The sequence below is a fragment of the Anabrus simplex genome, chromosome 1 (genome assembly GCF_040414725.1).
Source record: "Anabrus simplex isolate iqAnaSimp1 chromosome 1, ASM4041472v1, whole genome shotgun sequence".
Classification (NCBI taxonomy): domain Eukaryota; kingdom Metazoa; phylum Arthropoda; class Insecta; order Orthoptera; family Tettigoniidae; genus Anabrus; species Anabrus simplex.
The window spans coordinates 694,531,431-694,553,705 of NC_090265.1; the positions used below are offsets into that span (position 1 = coordinate 694,531,431).

Below are 22,275 nucleotides of genomic sequence, written 5' to 3' on the forward strand. Positions count from 1 at the left end.
TCTCTTTGTCCTTGCAATTCTCGGAGTAGACTCTGGTATGCTTCTGTTGATGGCAGGCATAGGTCGTATCTCAAATCCTCAATGTAGAAGGATTCTCTGGCGAGAACATATGCCAGACGTGAAGGTGTATACTTTGAAATACACAAGGCCTTTTTCAGGAATCTTGCTTTTAATTTTTCAATTTCCTTGAGGTTCTTCTTTCTTAGTTGGTCCCAGATTAATATCAAACCATATGTCACTATTGGGGTGATTTTTAACTTAAAATTTTTTAACACAGTATTTAATGATAACTTCCGTTAATTCGGTAGGCCTATACTGTTTATAGTTGATAAAGCGGCGATAACTCTCTCCCGAACATGGATACTGATTTCCGTGAGTCTGTAATGTGATTTCCAAATATTTGTGATGTGTTATGATCGATAGTGTGTCTCTTGTATAAATTATAACATCGTTAGCTGCCGGTCTGCCTCCTTTGCTGAAAGTCATTGACACAGTTAAGTTTTCATTTAATTGAAGTTCGTTCTAGGTTGCCAATACTGTAAGTTTGTTGAAAGCCTCAGACTGAAGATTCGTTAATTTAGTGGATACAAGCACCATGTCATCCGCATATGCGTACAATTTGACTTTTTCTGTTCTAATGCTCTGAGTTACGTCCACAGTTACTATGTTAAATAGGAGCGGGCTAAGCGGATCACCTTGTAAAACTCTGTTTGTTCTATTGGATCTGATATATCAACATTGTCATCTATTTGTATGAAATTTTTGTTCAGAATGTTCCTTAAAATCCTCGTGATGTAATTTTTCCCTTTGAGTTTCTCCAGTTTATCAATTGCTATATTTCTATTTATGAGGTCAAAGGCCTTAGTGTAGTCTATAAAGACAGCATGTAGTTTACCTCTGTGGAATTTTAATGCATCTTCTATATCCCCTTGCAGTTCTGATTTATCCTTCATGAATCCAAATTGCTCTTCCAGTATTGATCCTTCAACCAAGCTGTACAGACGTTTTGTTATACGGCTTGTCAATATTTTTAGGGCAGTACATTCAAGAGCTATTCCACAATATGCGTTTGGATCCCTAATGTCTCCTTTCCCTTTACTTAGTGTAGGGATCCTAAAGATACCATTATTAGCTGATAGTCTGCACATTTAAAGAATATAAATTCATAAACTACATCACACAATATTAAAATGCTTGGACTTAGGACCTTTCTGCAATAATTAATAATTCAGTCAAAAGTTTTGATTATTTTCTTTATAACAGATTTCAATATACCTGTAGATATTCATTTTATACACAATACGCAATTAATGCAAAAAATATGAGTAAGGCAGACATTTTTAGGTCAATTTGTACTTTAAAAAAAAAAAGTATACACAATACCCTCAGAAACGAAATTAATCTATCACTTTCTTACACATTAGTGTAATTTTCTTTAAACCTTCTAGTCATTTACACCTTTCTTCACTCTGCGCTCTTCATTCTGTTGCCACTGGAAAATCTCATTACAAGATTCCTCTTGCATAATGTAAGAAACTGATTTTTTATTATCTAACATCTTACTTGTTTTCATTGAAATGTGCTTCAAGAAAAGCTTGTTTGACAGGAAAACACACATGTACGCATGTTCACATGAAACTTCAGGCAAATCCAACCGGAATGTATGGAAAATTAACCCCTTTATCATGGTAGATTCTCTCACAGTCCTAAATACATCACCAGAGAAGATGTAGTGATGCAAGTTTGACGCATGGAAAGGCACTCTCTGGTCCCTTGGTTCTGAAGCAGTTTCCACTGACTGAGCCATCTTATAAAGTTTATCCCACCAGGTCTTGAAGTCCAAGATTTCAGATGTCTGCATGACATATACCATGAATCTATTCTTAATAGTAGAGGCAATGGTTAGTTCTGTACAGTTCTGTAGAGTTCAGTATAGATACTGTGCATTCTTCGAAGCTTCCGTTTTATGCAACCAAAGTCTTGGTTGCATGGCAAGAAGGAATGTCCTCTAAATGGAAAGATCAGTTCTACTATCCTGAACCTCCCATTGTCCAATGAAGCTTGACATAATCTGATTGAACAATGATTTTTGTTTTGCAAAGGGCAGATGTCATAAAACAGATGAAGTTCCTTAACATCAATAGAAACGAGGGTAGTAAAATAGTATTGGATACATCCTTGAGACTTTTGCCATGAAGAAGAAGCTGGCAAATTCTTCTGACTCATTTTTCACTCACTACATTCAAGCTTAAAAAGGCTTCCTGGCAAACTTCAACACAATTTGTCCCAATAGTGCAGTGATTCTTTGGGTTCTTAGCCACCTCATTTGGTATTTTAAGGGCTATTCCTTCACGATAAACATTAAAACATGTGGTGTTTGTTTTCATGTTATTATTTCCAAACATACTACAGTCAGTTGCCTCAAGTAAAATAAATCTTCCACTGAAATTTTCAGGGCAAAAATAGCTTCATTTTTGGTTACAAGTCTCTGGTTTTCAAACCAACACACATTTTGTTTTTAGCCTTTCTCTTAAGTACCATAATTTCACACTGCAGTTCATCTGGATGTTTCATTCAAAACATTTTTCTTGATTTTCACAGATAACATCTCACATTCACAGCACATGTCTGTGGCCTACTGAAATATAACTGAAAATCTTGGTTAAAAATATCGACATAATATTCATACTTCACAAGAGAATCAGGACGACTTTCTTTGAAAATATGGTACATTATTCTCCTGTTTAGGTCAGCACTTAAATGATGGTACTCGTCTGAATAGTGGGATTTGTTGGGACCTTAGTAAATTTGTAATCATGTACTGCATTGCTACTTTTTTATTTGCCCCTCGCATCCTTGAGACTCTTGCCATGAAGAAGAAGCTGGCAAATTCTTCCGACTCATTTTTTCACTCACTGCATGCAAGCTTAAAAAGGCTTCCCGGCAAACCTCAACACGATTTGTTCCAATTGTACAGCGATCTTTTGGGTTCTTAGCTTGACTACGTCTGTAATATTTAACATCACCAGCATCTATCAGACCTTATAGATGATAGAGGTCTTGCCCATCTTTCGTACTGAAATCAAGGAAGCGGCTAATAACAACTGGTCATCTTGACTTAGAGACAAAGCACTTATTGTGACAGTTACAAGGTGGTCCTAAATTTTGCCAGAAATCAGTTTGTCTCTGTGGTTATGATGATGGAACTCCTATACTATAGAATACTTTACCACATTCTGCTTATTGTACAAGGATACCTAATACCTTTTCCTTTTCCTGATACTGGGAACTGGTACATCTTCTCCTTCTTGTAAAACTTGACTCCCTTTCTTATTCACTCATTTTCATAATATGGACCATAGCTGAACAAGCATACCTACTGATTTGTAACTCCAAAGAGACTAGCATTTTGTTTTAATTTCCAAACAACTCACAGCCTTCTGGAAAGTAATCCACAGGATTAGTTTGGTAGTACTATAGCGCACCGTGCTGAGCCCAGAATTTATTTAATGCAGAGCTGCCCGATGTCCTGGACATAGGGATTAACACTTAATGTTAACTTCTCGTTGCTATATTTGCCGTCATTATATTACGACACACATTGTTCCTGCACTCAATGGTGGCTTTACCCTTGAGGAGCTAGTTTATGAAAAAAATGACAAAATGTGGACATAGAACCTTTCTGAGGTGATTCAGTTACTTAGCATAATAGAAAAACTTCATGTATGTGGAAATATGTGGAATTTAGTGGAATAAACAATTTCTGTTTGTCAGTAATAATCAACATTAGTGATCATTTATTAAAATGAACGTTAAGTAGTTCTGTCGGTGTTCGGTATATTACATACCGTAAATTACATAGGTTAAGTCTACTTTGTTTCATATCTGGAATATGGGAAATAATTTTGTTAAAATATTTATCATTCTGATGGTAGGATGCTTATAAACCCAGGTTGTTATATGGAGTAGTACCTGCTGCAATTTCTACATTTACATTTCTATAGGTATTAGACATATTTTGTATAGCACTTTAAGATCCGTTGCAGCTATCAGAAAGGAAAAAATTTATTTGAAGAAATACCAGTAACACTGTAAAATTAGTTAAAGAAAGACTCAAAAGGATAAACCATAACATATTTCCTAAATAGATGAGACACTGAATTGCATGCAAGACTTTGCATTGTTGGTGATACCTAACTGCTCCTATTCCTTTCAAATATTCCACTGGTCTAATAAATCAGCTGATTTGTATATTTCGATATTTTTAGTTCAAGTCACCAGCATAGTTTCGGGAGACGTTATCAAGTCACTGTGTTAGATGTTTAATAATAATAATAATAATAATAATAATAATAATAATAATAATAATAATAATAATAATAATAATAATAATAATAATGTTATTTGTGTTACGTCCCACTAACTACTCTTTTACAGTTTTCGGAGACGCCGAGGTGCCGGAATTTAGTCCCGCAGGAGTTATTTTTACATGCCAGTAAATCTACCGAAACGAAGCTGTTGTATTTGAGTACCTTCAAATACCACTGGACTGAGCCAGGATCGAACCTGCCATGTTGGGGTCAGAAGGCCACCGCCTCAACCGTCTGAGCCACTCAGCCCGGCTTTTAGATGTTTTCCCTTCTACTTTTGATATTTCAGGAATTAAGGTCAGTTTCAATTTCTGTTACCATGTAGAAGAAAATTATTATTATTATTATTATTAATAATAATAATAATAATAATAATAATAATAATAGTCTTAGTATCAAGTACTGAGTTACAATTTCAGTTCTACTATTTTAGTTAACCTGTTATAATCTGAGTGCAGTTTAGAATAACTGTAGCATATTTTAGTAGATACGTTAGTCACTTGCTTACTTCACTGGTCTATAATCAGCATTTAACTTACCAGCAGTTTTCATTTATAACCGAGAATGGTAGGTTAAAATAGTAATAACAATCTGTCTTAAGTATTTCATTGTAACTACCGGTACATTTGTACAGTTTCAATCACCCTCTCACTACTTTTATGCTTATAATTTGTTGTGATTACTGCTGTTATTTGTATTTAAACACTGTAATGACTGAATGAAAATGAAATCTGAATTGAATCGATAATATGATCGATCGATATGAATTTTCTAAACATTTATTATCTTACGCCAACAACTGTGTCACACATACATTATTTAACATTATATAACATTTATCAATGCGAATCTTGCTCCTAGCATCAATTCTATAGTTTGGCTTTGCTGTGTAAACAACAACAGTACTAGTACGTAAAGGGTACGCAAGATGTCACACAGCAATGCATAAGCGATTCATAGTTTGTGTTTCAAAGGTTGCCATTACGAATCTCGAAGATAACCGAGGTCGACCAATTCAGCACTAGGGTGTGCATGTATCACTAAAAGGTGCGCATACTATAGTAGATCTGACAAATTTGACTATTTTCGGTCGCTTAATTGGTCTATATTGACTAGGTTCATATAATATACTACGGGTGATTGTTTGGTCCGCCCTGTCAATATATTATCAGTTTCTAATTTTGTACAATGTTTCATTTGTACATGTTTCATCAGCATACTACATAAATGGAACACACATACTTTGTAGCAGATTCGACAAATTCGACCAGTCAATGTAAGTGTTTGGCTGATGAGCAGGTAGGCTTCCTCCGCTTCAAGAAAGCTCTTCTTCTCCAATAAAAAGAGCAAATACAAGCCACTATTTCAAGGACATGATGGGAGGTGTGATTCGCTCTGCTGAAAGCCCAACACCAATAACGTACGATTTGCCTGACCTCATGTAATCAATTACACATTTAAAGCTTAAGGAGTCAAATATTTTAATGGTAAACCAGTTTAACCAAGAAAGGTTTCTAATAATAACTGTGGTGGTGGTGATTATTGTTTAAAGAGGAAGTACAACTAGGCAACCATCCTCTATATAACACTAATCAGAGAGAAAAAATGGAAGAGGTCCGTCACTTCGAAAAATGAAGGTATCGGCCAAAGAAAGACAAGGGCCACGAAGGGCGTGAAAATGAAAGACTCCCTAGCCCTCGAAACCTAATAGCGTCGGGGTCATAAAAGAACAAGAGTTGACCAAGAGAGGTCGGATAGGATAGATGAAAGTGAGGAGCCTGGCAGAAGTAAGTGGAAGCAATCCCAGGACTCAGCTAAGGGCCCCGTGGTTGCCAACCCACGCTCCAAAGTTCAGAGCCCCTGGGGCCCCTTTTAGTCGCCTCTTACAACAGGCAGGGGATACCATGGGTGTTATTCTACCACCCCCACCCACAGGGGGATAATAACTGTGGTAATATAATAGTTGATTTTTAATAGGTGTACGCTTAACCCTCCAAGTGGCAAGCGCCTGATATCAGGCGTTTTATGCGTTTGCTCAGTGGCAACGCCTGGTATCAGGCATTTTGACATGCTCTTTATTTTATTTCGATAATCTTATTAATATTCATCGAAATGTGCTAATTACGAATCAATTGAAGGAGAAATGTTCGGCCATAATCATGAAATAGTTTGTATAACAACATCTTACACTAATCTAGTGTAAATCGTTGCCAAAGTAGCGTCATAATTCCGCTGTCTTGTGCTAGCTGCTACATACTCAGCGGCCGGCCACACAAATGTCTCAGCTGAGCCAGCTATATTTAGTCGCCAGTTTTCCTTCTGATATCTATCTGAAGTGTTGATATGCATTCATCTCAGCAATACTGAATCATTTCCTCACAGGAACAGTGAATAAATCTTCAAAGGGACTGTCTCAGATTGTTTTAGGTACAAAACTTGAACCTAGGCAAATCATTTACTTTAGGCAAGGTGACGTTCTACTGGTTGCTTATAAAGAGACGAAAACAAGGAAACCAGTTTATTGTCTCACAACGGGATGTTACACTGAGGGAAATGAGGGGTTGAAACCACTACTGATTCATAAGTACAATAACTTCATGGGAGGTGTAGATAATAAAGGTAAGTGCATTTTCCATGCCACTTGTTCCAGACCCACTAGAAGGTACTGGAAGCAGTTTTTTCAAATCTTCTAGATATGACATTATTTGACACATACGTCCTGTACATAAAGAACACTGATAAGCCTTTAGCAAGATGAGACTTCATGATCACTATAGTTAGAGGATTGCTAAATGAATAGTCCCCAATTCCAGTTGAGAGGCCAACAGGTCATGCAGGAGGCCTCTCTCATGCTCTCGAAATATTGCCACAGAATAACAATCGCCTATGTGTTGTGTGCTTGAAAGTAAAGAAGAAGAAGGAGAAGTCTACATTCTGGTGTCAAGGATGTAATGGTGGTATTCACCAGGGGTGTTATAAACTAGTGCACTTCTGGAGGCCTCACAATTAAGGAGTAAAAACAAAGACCCACCCAAGTGACTCTGAGTGAAATGTACAAGTGGTAGCATACAATTGTTGTATACATTGTTGTATAATTTTTCCAGCTAAGAACAGTATTATAAACTATATACCGGTACACAACTATTTACATGAACTGGTGCTTCTTTTGTATATGTCATTTTTAAAATTTACCTAAATATAAACATTTTATATATAGCAAAACTTTTGCAAAATTAAATAATATAAACAAATTCAACATATTTTTGGTCTTACACTTTGTGGATGATAAATAACAGTATCATCATCATCTTATTCCTTGTACTTTTGAGGATAAAAGGGTGTGCTGTTTATGTATGTATAACAGGTCAACGATTTTTAATACAATTTATACTAAGAGTCTGCAACACCGGTAAAATATCGCTGCCATTACAGGATAAATGACCGCCACTTCGAGGGTTAAGTGGGCTACAGCAGAACAAACAGTAGCAAGAAACATTAAACCATCTGACGTGTTAATGCATATTTTAAAGTGCTATACAACATAACAATAACCAGCTGAACTTTTTAAAAGTGTTTTAAAATGTTCCATGACAACAAACATTATCAAGAAATTGTAATTTTATGTGTATGTGTGAAAATAATGTTATATATTAACGATGTATCATGTAAAACTGAATAATGTTAGATCTTAAGATATGGGGAATATTGATGCATGATGTAGAAATTGCTGATGAAGGGAGTTGGTGTTTCCGAAACATGTACGAGTGAAACATTGTACAAAATTAGAAACTGATAATATATTGACACGGCGGACCAAACAATCACCCGCAGTATATTGTGTCGTCGAGGAAAAATCATCTCTAGAATTTAGTTCTATCTATTTCTAACATTTCAGTTAATATGTTATGATTAGGATAGGTTTGTGTGTTTAGAATTCAAAAGATTATTTATTAAAATGAAGGTTGAGTAGTTCTGTTGGTGTTCAGTGGATTGCATACTTCAAGTTACGTAGGTTAGGTTTACTTTGTTTCATATCTGGATTATGAGAAATATTTTAACAAAAATCTTTGCTGTGTAATCACATATTACTGCCATTCCCAATAATAAAACTACTACTGCATTTTCAACCGGTCGTTCCAAGTGTCGGATGCCAGACATTGGAACTCTACTCCAGTGAACATTAAAAAATTTACAAATCTGAAGAACTTTAGATCTACTTGCCGAAATTATTTCCTAAACTATAGAATTACAAGAATGATGTACGATTGTGTGAGTAGATGGCTATATTTATTCTTAAGATTTTAAATTACAGTATACAGTAGTTAAATTTTTAGCTGCATTGCAATATGCATGGAGCCTATAGTATCAACATGCCAACATGTTCATTTCACGGAGTCTAGACCGAAGTACCAGTACCTCAGCAGATTCCTTCGTAAGACCAAGATCTTGAACCGAGTCTTTTAATGCCAGAATCAAACCTGCCAAGGTGGGCTCAGAAAGACTGCACACTACCATCCGAGCTGCTCAGCCCGACCAAAACAGAGTTTGATGTTTAGATGAAAATAATTTGTTTTCACTGTGAGTGCTACTTGCAAAGTATTCATCTTTCAAGGAGTACCAGTTTCAATTCATTCACAGATTTCCTGGCGACCACCCTCCAAATACAAATTTGGTACATACAGTGGAAAACTCCGGCACAAAAAAGAAATGCAGGAGATGAACTGTGATAACAAAGAAAAGCTTGATGACATAGGAACTCTCCTGGAAAAAAGCCCCTCTCTGTCATATCTGAGTATTTGGGCTAAGTACTCAACATGGAGTGGTCAAACATGGATTAATGTGAGTGGCTATGTGAATAGTCAGAATAAACACTGTACGAATATAGAAAATATGTCACGTTTTTCTGCCCAAAAAGAAACAAAGCTGATAAAAGTGAAACTAGTTAATTAGTTAAGAAAGAAACCATATTTTCCAGTGTTGACTGTAATGTAACTTTAAGGCTTTTCAGTCTGTCAAAAGCACTAAAAATGCTATAATGTTATAATTAGTGTTTCTGACAGACTGAAAAGCCTTGAAGTAACATTAAAAGTGAAACTGTTCAAACTCACAGCTGTCCAAAATTTTTTTTTTTGCTTTACGCCGCACCGACACAGATAGGTCTTATGGCAATGATGGGGCAGGAAGGAAGCGGCCGTGGCCTTAATTAAGGTACAGCCGCAGCATTTGCCTGGTGTGAAAATGGGAAATCATGGAAAACCATCTTCAGGGCTGTGTCCAAAATTTAAGGAAGCCTAAAATTGGTATGAGCATCCATTTTTAAAGTTGGTTTTTAAAGTCTGCTCATGATGAGTATTTTGTCCTGGAATTAATTTTCTTTAATCTGTACTGTGTTTCCCAGTATGGGCTGAATCAAAATGGTTACTTTCATTTTTCTGTCTGTCCATCTGTCTCAGTCTCAACCTTGGCTTTGATGATATGAAAGTGAGAGGAATGAACGATGCTAGTAATGCCATTCCTTATGCACCCAGTCCCTGTGATGAATGGTGTGAAAGTGGTACTGATAGTGTTACTCATTTCAGTGGAGTTGGCAGACTGATATGTAACAGCACCGTCTGGCTTGGTGAGGAAGGCAGCAGGAAACTACACCACCCCTCATTTACCTGGTACGTCTTTTCAGCGAAACCTAGGCTACTTATTACATCTGATGGTGGATCTGTTGAGGTTCCAACCAGTCTTTGGCCTGAGTACTCAACATGGAGTGGTTTCATTTGAGTGGCTATGAGAATAGTCAGAACAATCGCTGCAGGAATGTAGAAAATACCTGCCAGCTTCATAAGGTCGTTGTTGAAGTATGGTGCGTAACATGTTCTCATATGATTGCAGGGCCTATAAATGCTCATTCCGAGATCATTCCTTCAAGAGCTTATGGATGAAAAAAGACATGATGGTCACTTCACACAAGATAATGCAATGGCACACACTGCCAATTAGTCCATGATACTAATAAAGGACTTTTTAAGGTTTGTGTGTTTAAATGGCCATTTTAAATTCCTCGGATTATGCTGAAAAGTGTAGATCAGATGTAAGGTCGCTCCTTCCAGCTGCAGAATTTGTCAGTCACCTTGGTGTTCAACCCCTCTGTGCTGAAGACCATCTTCTTCTCAATGGAGAGCATTGCGAGGGCACGTAGTCTTTGTGACATTGTGTTCCGCATTAAGGTCCTGATCCTCTTCAGTGATGAGAAACACCTCTCAAAGCTCGGAAATAGTCATGGGTGTTGTTACTAATATCCTCAGAAGCTTAGTTATTTGGCAGGATGTACCTTGCAGATTACTAGAAATTATGAACTGCAGAAGTGGGAGTGCCCTATCAATATTCTTAAAATCTGGCCTGCAATACAGAACTGACAGTTCTAATTTGAGACTTTTCTTTTCCAGCATGCTATAGGCCTGGAGAGTCACACCAAGTTCTTTATCCAAAAACATTTTCAAAATTATTCAAAGCTGGTGGACTCAAACAATTTTGCTGCTTCCAGGTGATACAAGGTTTGGAAGCAATCACGGGCCTCGCGTGTTATTCTATCGCACACTTCCTCGGCATCAGTACACTGATATGATAGCTTTCTATCAATTCTGTTATCACTTGAATGAAATGTGACACAGCAGATTTTATTTTTAGAGCATCTGCTGTTCTTGACTGCAATTGGTGGTACATAATGTCTATATTATGAAAAAATTATAGCCAAAAGATTAATTCATCTTCTAAGCTGAAACGAAGCCCACTTGCTTCAAGGCAAGTTTTATGGGATGGGGTTTTCTCCAATATTAATAAACACTCCCTTATGGATTCACTTTGTTCGTACATCACATTTACGGTGCACGACCTAAAATCCCGTCTAATCGCTGGTCCTTTGAAATTCTTCAATCTGCCACCACTTCTAAAGCAGACATCCATTGAGGCGACCTTGAAAAGAAAATGGGGAACGCTGAAGGGAGAGCAAAGAACACTAGCAGACTGATTCTGGGAAGCAGCATGTTCCACTCTCAGATTCAGCTGGTGTGCATAGCAGCAGATGTCATGTGCTTTGAGATAGCAAGCTTTTATCTTTGCTTGCTCTACACCTTAACCACCACTCATTACTGATGCCCCATCGTAGGTCTGTGCAACAACTTTGAGCGGTATATCTTTAAACATGTTCATTTCACTTAAAATACATTATGCAAGAGCATCTGCACCCTGACCTTCTGGTTTAAAGAAGCCCCAAAATCGTTCATATGGAATACCATCTTTCTCATACCAAAACACTGCGTCTGCTCTGAAACATCAGTAGTTTCATTGGCCATTACACTAACAGAATCTGCTTGCTGTATTTCTTCTGCTATCACTTCTCTGCGGGTTTCTAGCATGTAGTCCGACAGCTTGTTGTGAATGGTTTTTGAGATCCCTATGAAAACTCTATTATTCAATGCACTCCTTTACTGCACTGTCTATACTAGAAATTAAATCTCCTAGGCCCAAGAAAACACCTGGATTGTCGGAACTATCACTTTCGCCGTGTCCCATTAAAGCTAATTCAAACACACAGCAAAACTTAATGCAGTCTATAATTCTTGATAGCACAGACCTGTTCTTTTCCATTTATTGATTGTGCTTTTCTTTTTCTTTGTGATAAGCATGGCTTAATAATTTTGCAATGTTAACTATTCCTAAAGCACATAAGTTTAAAGCAATGTTAACCATTCCAAAACATTCATTAACTCAGAAATACTTGGTGTGAGTATGCAAACTTCTCAATGTTACCAAAAGAATGAAATAAAACCAGCAATGCCATAATGCAAAATTACATGGTATGTTGCAATAGTGAAATTTATATATTAGACATTTTGTAATTAAAGAAAATCAAAATATCATGTCCTTATTTTGACAACATGGAAATGAAAATCCACCGTTGTTTCCAGTCATTCGACCAGGACAGGAATGAAACGAATGAAGCCCCATCTAGCGGCGAGGATAGGAACTGTGCCGGCTGCCGAAGCCTGTCACACTCCTCTGGGACAATGATTAATGAATGACAGATGAAATGAAATGTTGCTGGAAAGAAACATGACAGGGAAAACCAGACTACCCGGAGGAAAACCCGTTCTGCCTCCGCTTTGTCCAGCACAAATCTCACATGGAGTGAGCAGGGTTTGAACCACGGAACCCAGCAGTGAGAGAACGGCACGCTGCCGTCTGAGCCACGGAGGCTCCTCCTTATTTTGACAACATAAAAAGTATAATTTTTATAGTTCATCAATTTACAAATGTAGCTTTCCAATAGGCAAGTTGGGAGTATAAAGACTTGGCAGGAACAGCTGATGGGTTCCTCTACAGATTTCAGACGTGCCAACTTTGAAAAGTTAAAAATCAGGAGACTGCGGCATATCGCGATGTGTTAAAACCTATGATTGGTGAAGAAACTTGCATCAACTGAATATTTCTTTCTTTGTAATTGTACTCGCTTACGGAGGTCTTGTATTGTTTATCTCTAAGACACCGTCTCACTTGTAATTTTGTTTTGTATTCGCACCTTTGTATATATATATATATATATATATATATATATATATATATTAACACTTGGGAGGCCAATTGTGACCAGTCGAGGTTCGCACCTTCTTGGATGGGGGTACACCCAGGCTGGATGGCGCGACCTGTGCTGCTTGCGGGGACCTGCTCACCAACTTGCTCATGGCTCTCGCCGGTGCTCCGCACACTTGCACGCCCGCGGGGTACAGGCGCTCCTCCTGGGACTATATAAAACCCAGGGTGGACGATGCCCGTCGAACAGTCTGCTGGTGGCAGGGGAGGAAGGTTTTTCCCTTGGACTAAGCGATGGATTTCACCTCTACTGCCTCAAGGACAGTGTCCTGGAGGGTGAGACATTGGGTCGGGAGATACAACTGGGGAGGATGACCAGTACCCCGCCCAAGCAGCCTCACCTGCCATGCTGAACAGGGGCCTTGGTGGAGCGATGGGAAGATTGGAAGGGGATAGACAAGGAAGAGCGAAGGATGTGGCCGTGGCCTATAGTAAGGTACCATCCCGGCATTTGCCTGGAGGAGAAGGGGGAAACCACAGAAAACCACTTCCAGGATGGCTGAGGTGGGAATCGAACCCACTTCTACTCCGTTAACCTCCCGATGCAGAGTGGACCCTGTTCCAGCCCTCGTACCACTTTTCAGATTTCGTGGCAGAGCTAGGAATCGAACCCGGGACTGTGGTGGTGGCAGCTAATCACACTAACCACTACACCACAGAGGCGGACAACTGAATTTTTAAAACCTTAGGCCTATATTGCTCTATTACATAATTTCTCTTATTTATTTATACTGCATATTACCTGAGCTTTAGAACACGTGACTCTTTATCGTAACTGCCTTAGACCTCGTCAAAAAAACTGCCCTAAATTATTTGCTCAAAGCACTTGCCTTACTAAAAAGTCTTTAGGGTTAAACATTTTTTCAGAATTCTTTTTCGGGAAGTATTGATCTGAATTGTACTTTTGTCCCTGTAAATATGCTAAAAAGTCTCACAGTCTGCACTGCTATGCAGATAAAAATCATTACGTTAGACATTCTGTCATATTTAAGATCACTGCCAGCTGATTCCATCTGCCCTGCCAGTGGCCACTGAAAATCAATTCTCTCCAACTACTTTAAGAATGACGAAAAACACAACATTTTCAAACAGTAAAGAAATCTGCTCTCAAAATCGGGAGATAAGTCTCTGCGATCAGGAGAGGGAAGGTCCAAAAATCGGTAGTTTTCTGCTTAAATCGGGGGAGTTGGCACATCTGAGTATTTTGTTTTCCCATTTGCTTTGAGCGATCCCTGCTGAGTTCAGAGGGTGTCACCTGCCACATTCTCATTTCAGTCAAAATGCAAGTGTGACCAGTGATGCCCCTGAGTGGTCAAATGAAGAATCGCTGTGAAGCAATATCTTGGTGGTTGCTCCTACAGCACATCGGAAAAGTTGGGCACGCATGCGCAAAAGGCAGAGTTCCTGTTGTCTTGGCAATAAATTTACAAATTCGTACCATACCCGGAGTGAAATGCACGACTAGTAGCTGGTTGTGAGGGGAGTTGAATGATTTCCTATTCTTTTGCTGATGTCTTTTCCAATGCACTGTATTTGATTGTAGATAATATGATTAAAGTAATTTATTTTCGAATAGACAATGTGCTGCAGCACTTCAGCACTTAAGGTATGGCCGCCCCTGCTCTTCGTACTACATTAGTCTTACATAAAATCAGCTTCATGGTCCGTATCGCACTTCAATAGATTCACAATGAAGTATTTATTTATTTTCCACCTAGTCGATACAATGATTGCCTAAGGCAATTTTTATTGGTCAAAAGTGGTACATGTTTCGTATATTATCAACATCTTCAGCCACATAACACTGTTTAGATGAAAAATATATAAAATTGACAAAGTAATGCTTTAGAGGAAGTGTCCTTGAAATTAATAATTAATTAATTGATTAATTAATTAATTGAAATTAATAATGGCTCCGGGAATGAACCTGGGGGGAGTCCATGTGACTCCGGACAAAAGGGAGTGAAATGCGTCGTTGCCGGCCATCTGCAACATAACATATTGGATTCAGCAAGAGAATCCAACTAGCCTCTTTCACTCCAACTCCAGCACGTAACCTGCACGAGGTGTCCCTGCTAAACTGAGCAACCCAGTGGAGGTTGGGTAACCAATCCCAGCGGAAACTGGGTCAGTGAACCGATCAGTGCTGGGGTCTTCAGGGCTTACAACCCTGATAGTTAAAAACTTGTTACCTTCGGGTGACCTAACCTAATCACTTGTGTGATAGACTGTATCAAACATGAAGTACAAACTTAATGAACATAATACCTCAGGTGGTAGACAATCCACAAGTAGGTCATCGGATTCTGGGGGACCTACACCTTCATGTGACCCAGTCGGATCTAAACGAAACTTGAAACGAAATATTACGTATCTAGCCACAATCAATATAAACTCCTTGATCAAGACCGGAAAGCTTAAGCATACACTTGATGTACTGAACGACAAGAACATCAGTATAGCAGCTCTCCAAGAGACTAGGTTTCCGGACGAAGAAGCCATAGAGTCTCAAGGATATAGAATATATAAAGGGAAACCTGGTAATAGAGTAATGGAAAATGTACCATTCCTTGGGACTGGTTTCGCAGTACACCATCTACTGGTTAAAAGCATACTTGACTTTTCATCACCAAACGATAGAACATCGGTGCTTTCCTTCAGATGCAAGAATAGGGGATACTCAATGATTAACTTCCACGCTCCTACCAATGACTCTAACAGGAAAAACCCAGAAATGACAAACCAGTACTGGGATGCCCTTGAAGAAACCCTTGATAAAGTACCAAATCATCATACGACTATATTGTTAGGAGATTTCAATGCCCAGATCGGTAGAGAACAGAAATACCGGAAGATTGTCGGAAGATATCCTGCCCATAAGAGAACCAACAAAAATGGGGAACGCTTAATCAGTGTCTGCACCAAGTATGGATTACTTTTGATGTCTACAGCTTTCAAACACCTTCCCAGAAAGGCAATGACATGGCGATGCCCAAATAGCATGATGGGTGAATTCCAAATTGACCACGTAGCAATAGACAAGCTGCACCACAGGGATATTATGAATGTCAAAGTGATACGAGGAGCCAACATTGACTCTGATCACTACCTGTCTCTGGTTAAAACGAACCTGAAACCACTAATAAAGACCACGGGTATGTTAGCAAAAAACACGAAGATCCCTAGGTTTGATATCACCAAACTCAAAGAAGACAGCACTAGTTACCAAGAGAGGCTGATTCATAATACCAACAGGATTAACACATCTACAAAATGGGATCAACTTAGGGATGCCATAACAGTAGCGGCTCAGGAAACAATCCCCAATAGACCTAAAGGGAACAAGCATCCGTGGTGGTCCAGCGAATGTGATAAAGCTATAGAAGCTAGGCGGCTAGCGTGGATCAAATGGAATGTACATAAGAACGAAGCTAATTTACAAGCCTTCATTGCACAGAGGAAAACTACGTCGAGCATCATAAGAGGGGCCAAGAGGAAGCACAACCAGGAACTGATTAAGCAAGCAGAGGAGGATTTTGTAAGGAACAACTCTAGAGATCTATACAAGGGCCTCAAGCAACAAACAACCCAATTCGCTTCCCCTGCTTTACATCTCCAGAGACCAGATGGATCGCTGTGTCTTAATGACAGCGATTGTACCAAGACCCTAGCTAACTACTTCAAAGGACTCTTAAATGCAGAAGAACCTATTGAACGTCTCCAAGTTACAGAACCAACTAACCCCAATACTGAGTTTATCCCTCCTCCAACGTATGAAGAAGTCAGAGATGTAATTAAATTACTCAAGAACAATAAAGCTTCTGGAGAAGACGGGATAGTAGCAGAAATGCTAAAACATGCCGGAGAACACACCTTCAGGAGCATACATAAAGTAATTCTGGACATATGGACTAGTGAGAGGCTCCCAGATGATTGGACGTCAGCCATTATCCATCCAATCCACAAGAAGGGAAGCAAAACAGATCCCAGTAACTACAGAGGAATATCACTCCTTGCTGTTACCTATAAGATATTTTCCAAGATTCTGGAACGCCATGTCACAAGACAGTTGGATAAAGAGTTAGGAGAATATCAAGCAGGGTTCAGAGCATCGAGGTCCTGTACCGAGCAGATACAAAATCTGAAGACCATCCTTCAATACAGCAAATCAAGAGCTCGACAATGGGTAGCTATATTTGTCGACTTCCAGAAAGCATACGACTCAGTAGATAGAATTACTCTTTACAATACATTAAGAGAACTAGGACTTAACGACAAGATCAACAGGCTGGTGCAAGCAACCTTGCACAATACCACAGCCAGAGTAAAGTTTAGAGGACAACTCTCGGAGAGTTTCGCCATTAAAACAGGGGTGAGACAAGGAGATGGCATCTCATGTATATTATTTAACTGCGTTCTGGAAAAGATAATTAGAGAGTGGATGAGATTCCTTCCAGAGAACACTGGATTACGGATGGGGATTAAAGCAGACAACCTGAGGATACCATGCCTAGCCTTTGCAGACGATCTGACTTTATTGGCAAATGACATACAGGAGGCTACTACTCAGCTCCAAACACTGCACTCAATAGCGGCTAAAACGGGTCTTTTGATCAACATAGGAAAGACCGAGTTTGTTACTAACATCAAAGATGCCCCTGGAAAGATGAGAGTCAGTGATAATATCTACATCAAGAGAGTCAAAAGTGTAAAGTACCTTGGGGAATGGTTCTCAGAGGACCTCAGCGAAACAATGGCTCTTGAACACAGGAGACTCAAACTAGATAAGGCTTACCATGCCTGTAGAAAGCTGTATGCTTCAAAAAATCTGTCGATGAATGTCAAACTAAGACACTACAATGCAGTAATCAGACCGTCAGTCCTCTATGCAGCAGAGTGTCTATATTTAACTAAGAAGACCCCACTAAGAGCCCTCGAGGTACAAGAAAGAAAGTTCCTGAGACGGATAGTGGGACCAAGAATTTTACCAGATGGAAGCCGATGGTATCAACCAAATCGTGAGCTATATAAACACCAAGAAAATCTCATAGATGCCATCAGAAGAAGGCGACTGGCTTTTTACGGACACCTATCCAGAATGGACTCAAATAGATTATCTCATAGGATCTTCAAGGCTGCTAACAAGGGCAAAGCTACTGGGTTCGTGTGGATGAAGCAAGTGGAGAAGGACCTTTCGGAACTCCACATAAATCAAAACGACATAGCTGATCGGAGTAACTATCATTCAACTCTTAAAACTAAATCCTTTGTAACATCCCTCACAGAAGTTACCCACAGACCAAAAGACGAGACCAGGAAATGGTCTGAGGAACGTAAGATTGAATTTAGCCGGAAAATGAAGGACTACTGGGCCATCAGGAAAGCTCGAGGTACCAACAAGAAAACAGCTGCCAAACCAGCCGCTAAGAACACCAATTGTGGCAAACAACGACGATGACTTCAAGAAACAGCTAAAACACAAGCACCGTGGTCCATAGATGGCCCTAACGAATTAAAAAAAATGGACCATTTATATTGGTATTATAAATTTACTCATATGGGAGAAATATTTTAGGTTCTCTATGGGAATCAACATCTATATCATCTGATGGCCAGGCAGGCATAAATTTTTGGTAATGAGACAGTCTCTCAAAGTGCACTGGCACTGCTGGTGGCTCCGAGTAGCCTACACAGTGGCCTCCACGGTATGCACTACCCATGCGTCTTGGTGAGTGTGCTATTTACCAACTGAAGAGCCCAACTTAGCACACTGGGGCAAAACACTGGCTACCAGGAATGAGTTAGCTGAAAAATTTATAATGTCCAATAACGGACCATTTATATTGGTAATATAAATTTACTCATTTGGGACAAATATTTCAGGTTCCCTATGGGAATCAACATCTATATCATCTGATGGCCAGGCAGGCATCAATTTTTGGTAATGAGACAGTCTCTCAAAGTGCATTGGCACTGTGGGTGGCACCGAGTAGCCTACGCAGTGGCCTCCACAGTATGCACTAGCCATGCGTCCTGGTGGGTGTGCTATTTAACAAATGAAGAGCCCAACTTAGCACACTGGGGCAAAACTCTGGCAACCAGGAATGAGTTAGTTGGGAAATTTATAATGTCCAATAATGGACAATTATATTGGTACCACTAAACTTCGTCACATAAGACATGATATGGGATTTTTGGACTTATGCCGTGTCAAGAAAACAAGGAGAAATTCTTTACGTATCTCAGAGAACTTTGCTCCACGTCTTCAGAAGAAAACCTAGACTATTCACGGAGAAGTCTTCTACAATAACATAACATAACTTAGGCCTAGGCTATTAGTTTGATGAGCCTGCTACAGCCAAAGGCACTTTACAACTAATGTCGCCAATTTACCAGGCCGCTCCTAACATGGAATACAGCTCTTTTCCTTCATTCTTATAAACTTGAATTCATTCCCTTTGCTGTTCTGGCTCACATTTGTAAGTTACCTTCAGCTTCACTAAGCGTTTAACTACACCCATCTTGATTCGAAAAACTTTTATGCTTGGATCTGCCATTATAAAAATACACTAACGTTTCTTTCCTCAACATACTTTATCAATAAATTGTTTCAAAATAGTAATGCCATTGCCTAATATAATTATGCACACATGTCAACCTATCCTTCTCCTACTTATCCTTCTTCAGTTCTTCCTCATGGCCATTGGCTGCAATAAAATTATTATATTATTTAGACCTAAGATTCTCATCAACACAATGGATTTGTTTACTGAATTTTTGTCACTGATTACAAGTAGCCTAACCTCAGTCACTTAAGTTATTAAAAAAAAGAGCCCACCATCCGTAACACATCTGGATTATACGATAATTAAGGTCGAAGAAAAACTTCAAAACGAACCGGTGCTTTGGGTAAATTTCTTATCGTTCTTAGAACTCGCTGACAATTGAGTTACCCTAACCATAGCAAAGAAGTGTCCTTATGAAATTCCGTTAAATACTGCTATTGTTGTATTTATTTATAAGGTTTCAAATTACGTACTTACTCTTCCTAGAAACTGGGGGCTTCTGTCAGCTTCCGCTCGGAGTTTTGTATCACTGATATACACTACCTTCTTCGCTGACATTTCACTGCCTGGCAGTTCTAATTTCCCGCTACGATTTGTAGTCCATCCTCCTTTACAATTCATTTACCAGGATTATATTCTAACAATATATTCTAAACTAAAGTAGGAATCCAGAACAATTACATTACAAAAACAACTAACGAATATTTAGTCTACAACGGTCATAAACAACATTTTTAAGAAAAAAAAAACATATCTTGACAGTACGCGCACGCTAACCAGCGGCAGCCAAAGAGAAGTGGATGTATAATCCGTATATTTATCATCTGTGATGTATAGCTCTCATCTTCTTCCACAGCCGACTTGATGGCGTCATTCTAGCTAATAACTCCTTACTGGCCAGGACGAATAGAAGTACATAGTGTGACGACTTCTGCTGTTTGATATGTTCCTACACTACGCGGCGCTGGTGTAGGTAAACAGGGATCAGCTGTCCCTGAACATGTGATTTTAAATGAGATCTGATGTGACTTAATTCGGAATTTATCGTTTAAATAAATTATTTAAAACCGTGTGTTTATTATTGTTATGTTTCAGGAATGTGCATTCTCTTTACTGACCGATGGCTGTGTTTATGTGCGATCTGTGTTTCGTGCAAATTAAGATTATAGTGTTCCTTGTTTTGAAAGTAATATGTGACAAATTCGCAGGAAATATTTTACATTTAGTAATGATTTAATGACATTACTTCTGAAATTGGTTCGTCAGTGTCTTAACGAATATGTCAAACAGGTATGTGTGTGTATAGAGCTATTTCATTAATTCACTACAAAATCAAACTCAGTTGCAATTATCAGCTATAACCTTAAAAAAACACATGGTGCGTAATATATAAACACATCAAAACTCTGCAGGCACCCACATGATGTTACGTACCGGTATGTCATACATGTGTAATTCCTACATAACTACTTAAGTTAAATTATATATTAACATGCTCAGCACTCCACCCCATCAATCAGTTAACTGGACACCTTGAACATTTTCCGGGTATGTTTTGCGGTCGTACAAGCTTGCATTTCTTTCCGTACTTCTTTTGTTCGGAAATAAAATCGGCATCGTATGTAATGAAAAATTAATTTTGGTACCAAGTCCTGAGCATGTTCACTACAGCACCCAAGTGTATAAGAAACAGTAACTAAAGGTAAACTATCCAGGCATTTGTGATATACTTCACCCCATATGCTTCTTGTACACTAATATTTCTCACAATAACTTCCTCTACATGAGAAAACATCAATAATAATTTACTCGATGGATAAATAAGATAGTTGGATGCGTTAAAATATTCTTCTAAACTTGTTAGGCCCTCTGTATTGTTTTGCATAGAACCAATACATGCTGTACAGCCTATCACTTCGCTTGCATGTTTAACTATATACCCACAGAACTGATGAATGCCATTAATTTTTGAACTGGTGAAAGGAGCTATTTGTTCATCTTCCCAACTTGATAATGGTGGACCGAGTTAGTTGGCCGTGCGGTTAGGGGCACGCGGCTGTGAGCTTGCATCTGAGAGATAGTGGGTTCGAATCCCACTGTCGGCAGCCCTGAAGATGGTTTTCCGTGGTTTCCCATTTTCACACCAGGCAAATTCTGGGGCTGTACCTTAATTAAGGCCACGGCCGCTTCCTTCCAACTCCTAGGCCTTTCCTATCCTATCGTTGCTATAATACCTATCTGTGTCGGTGCGACGTAAAGCAACTGCCAAAAAAAAAAAAAAAATTGTGGCTGATCAAAGGTAAGCGTGCTGTAATTTTTTTCCTGAGCTGTACTTGTGACTTTGGCATTCTCTTTGACAACCAGCTTTTGCTATGGCTCTAATCTGACTGAAAAATTATGTTAAGGGTACTATCACTTTAAGGCAGATGTTGACGTGGGATAGCCTTCGACCACAGGCTTTTTCTCTGTTGTGAAGGTATTTTCACAGAAATAAGGTTGTTTGCGGTAATAAAACCGAATGAATCATATTATAATTACCGGTTCAACTCTATAACGAGCCACTGGAGACCACGGATCCCTTGTACCAATATACACAGAAGGTTTCCCTGAACAATTTCCGAAAGTTTGTCGATGGTGATCGGCTTCATCCTGTATATGTGCCTTCAGGTCTGATAATATTGTAGCTGGTCTTGAATGAT

At 39.0% G+C, this 22,275-nt stretch overlaps 1 protein-coding gene across 3 annotated transcripts in view; it reads right to left on the minus strand.

Annotated features, from left to right (window-relative positions):
* LOC136857352 (histone deacetylase 8) overlaps window positions 1–20,350 on the minus strand; it is a 188,318-nt gene extending 167,968 nt beyond the window's left edge. For 2 of the 3 annotated variants that reach the window (XM_067135963.2, XM_067135965.2), the window contains exon 1: window positions 20,054–20,350. In XM_067135963.2, the coding sequence (XP_066992064.2) occupies window positions 20,054–20,197 (144 nt within the window). In that variant the 5' untranslated portion in view covers window positions 20,198–20,350. Of the gene's footprint in view, window positions 1–20,049 lie in introns of all 3 variants that reach the window. The other variant, XM_067135964.2, reaches the window with a different exon arrangement.
* Between the last annotated feature and the right edge of the window lie 1,925 nt (window positions 20,351–22,275).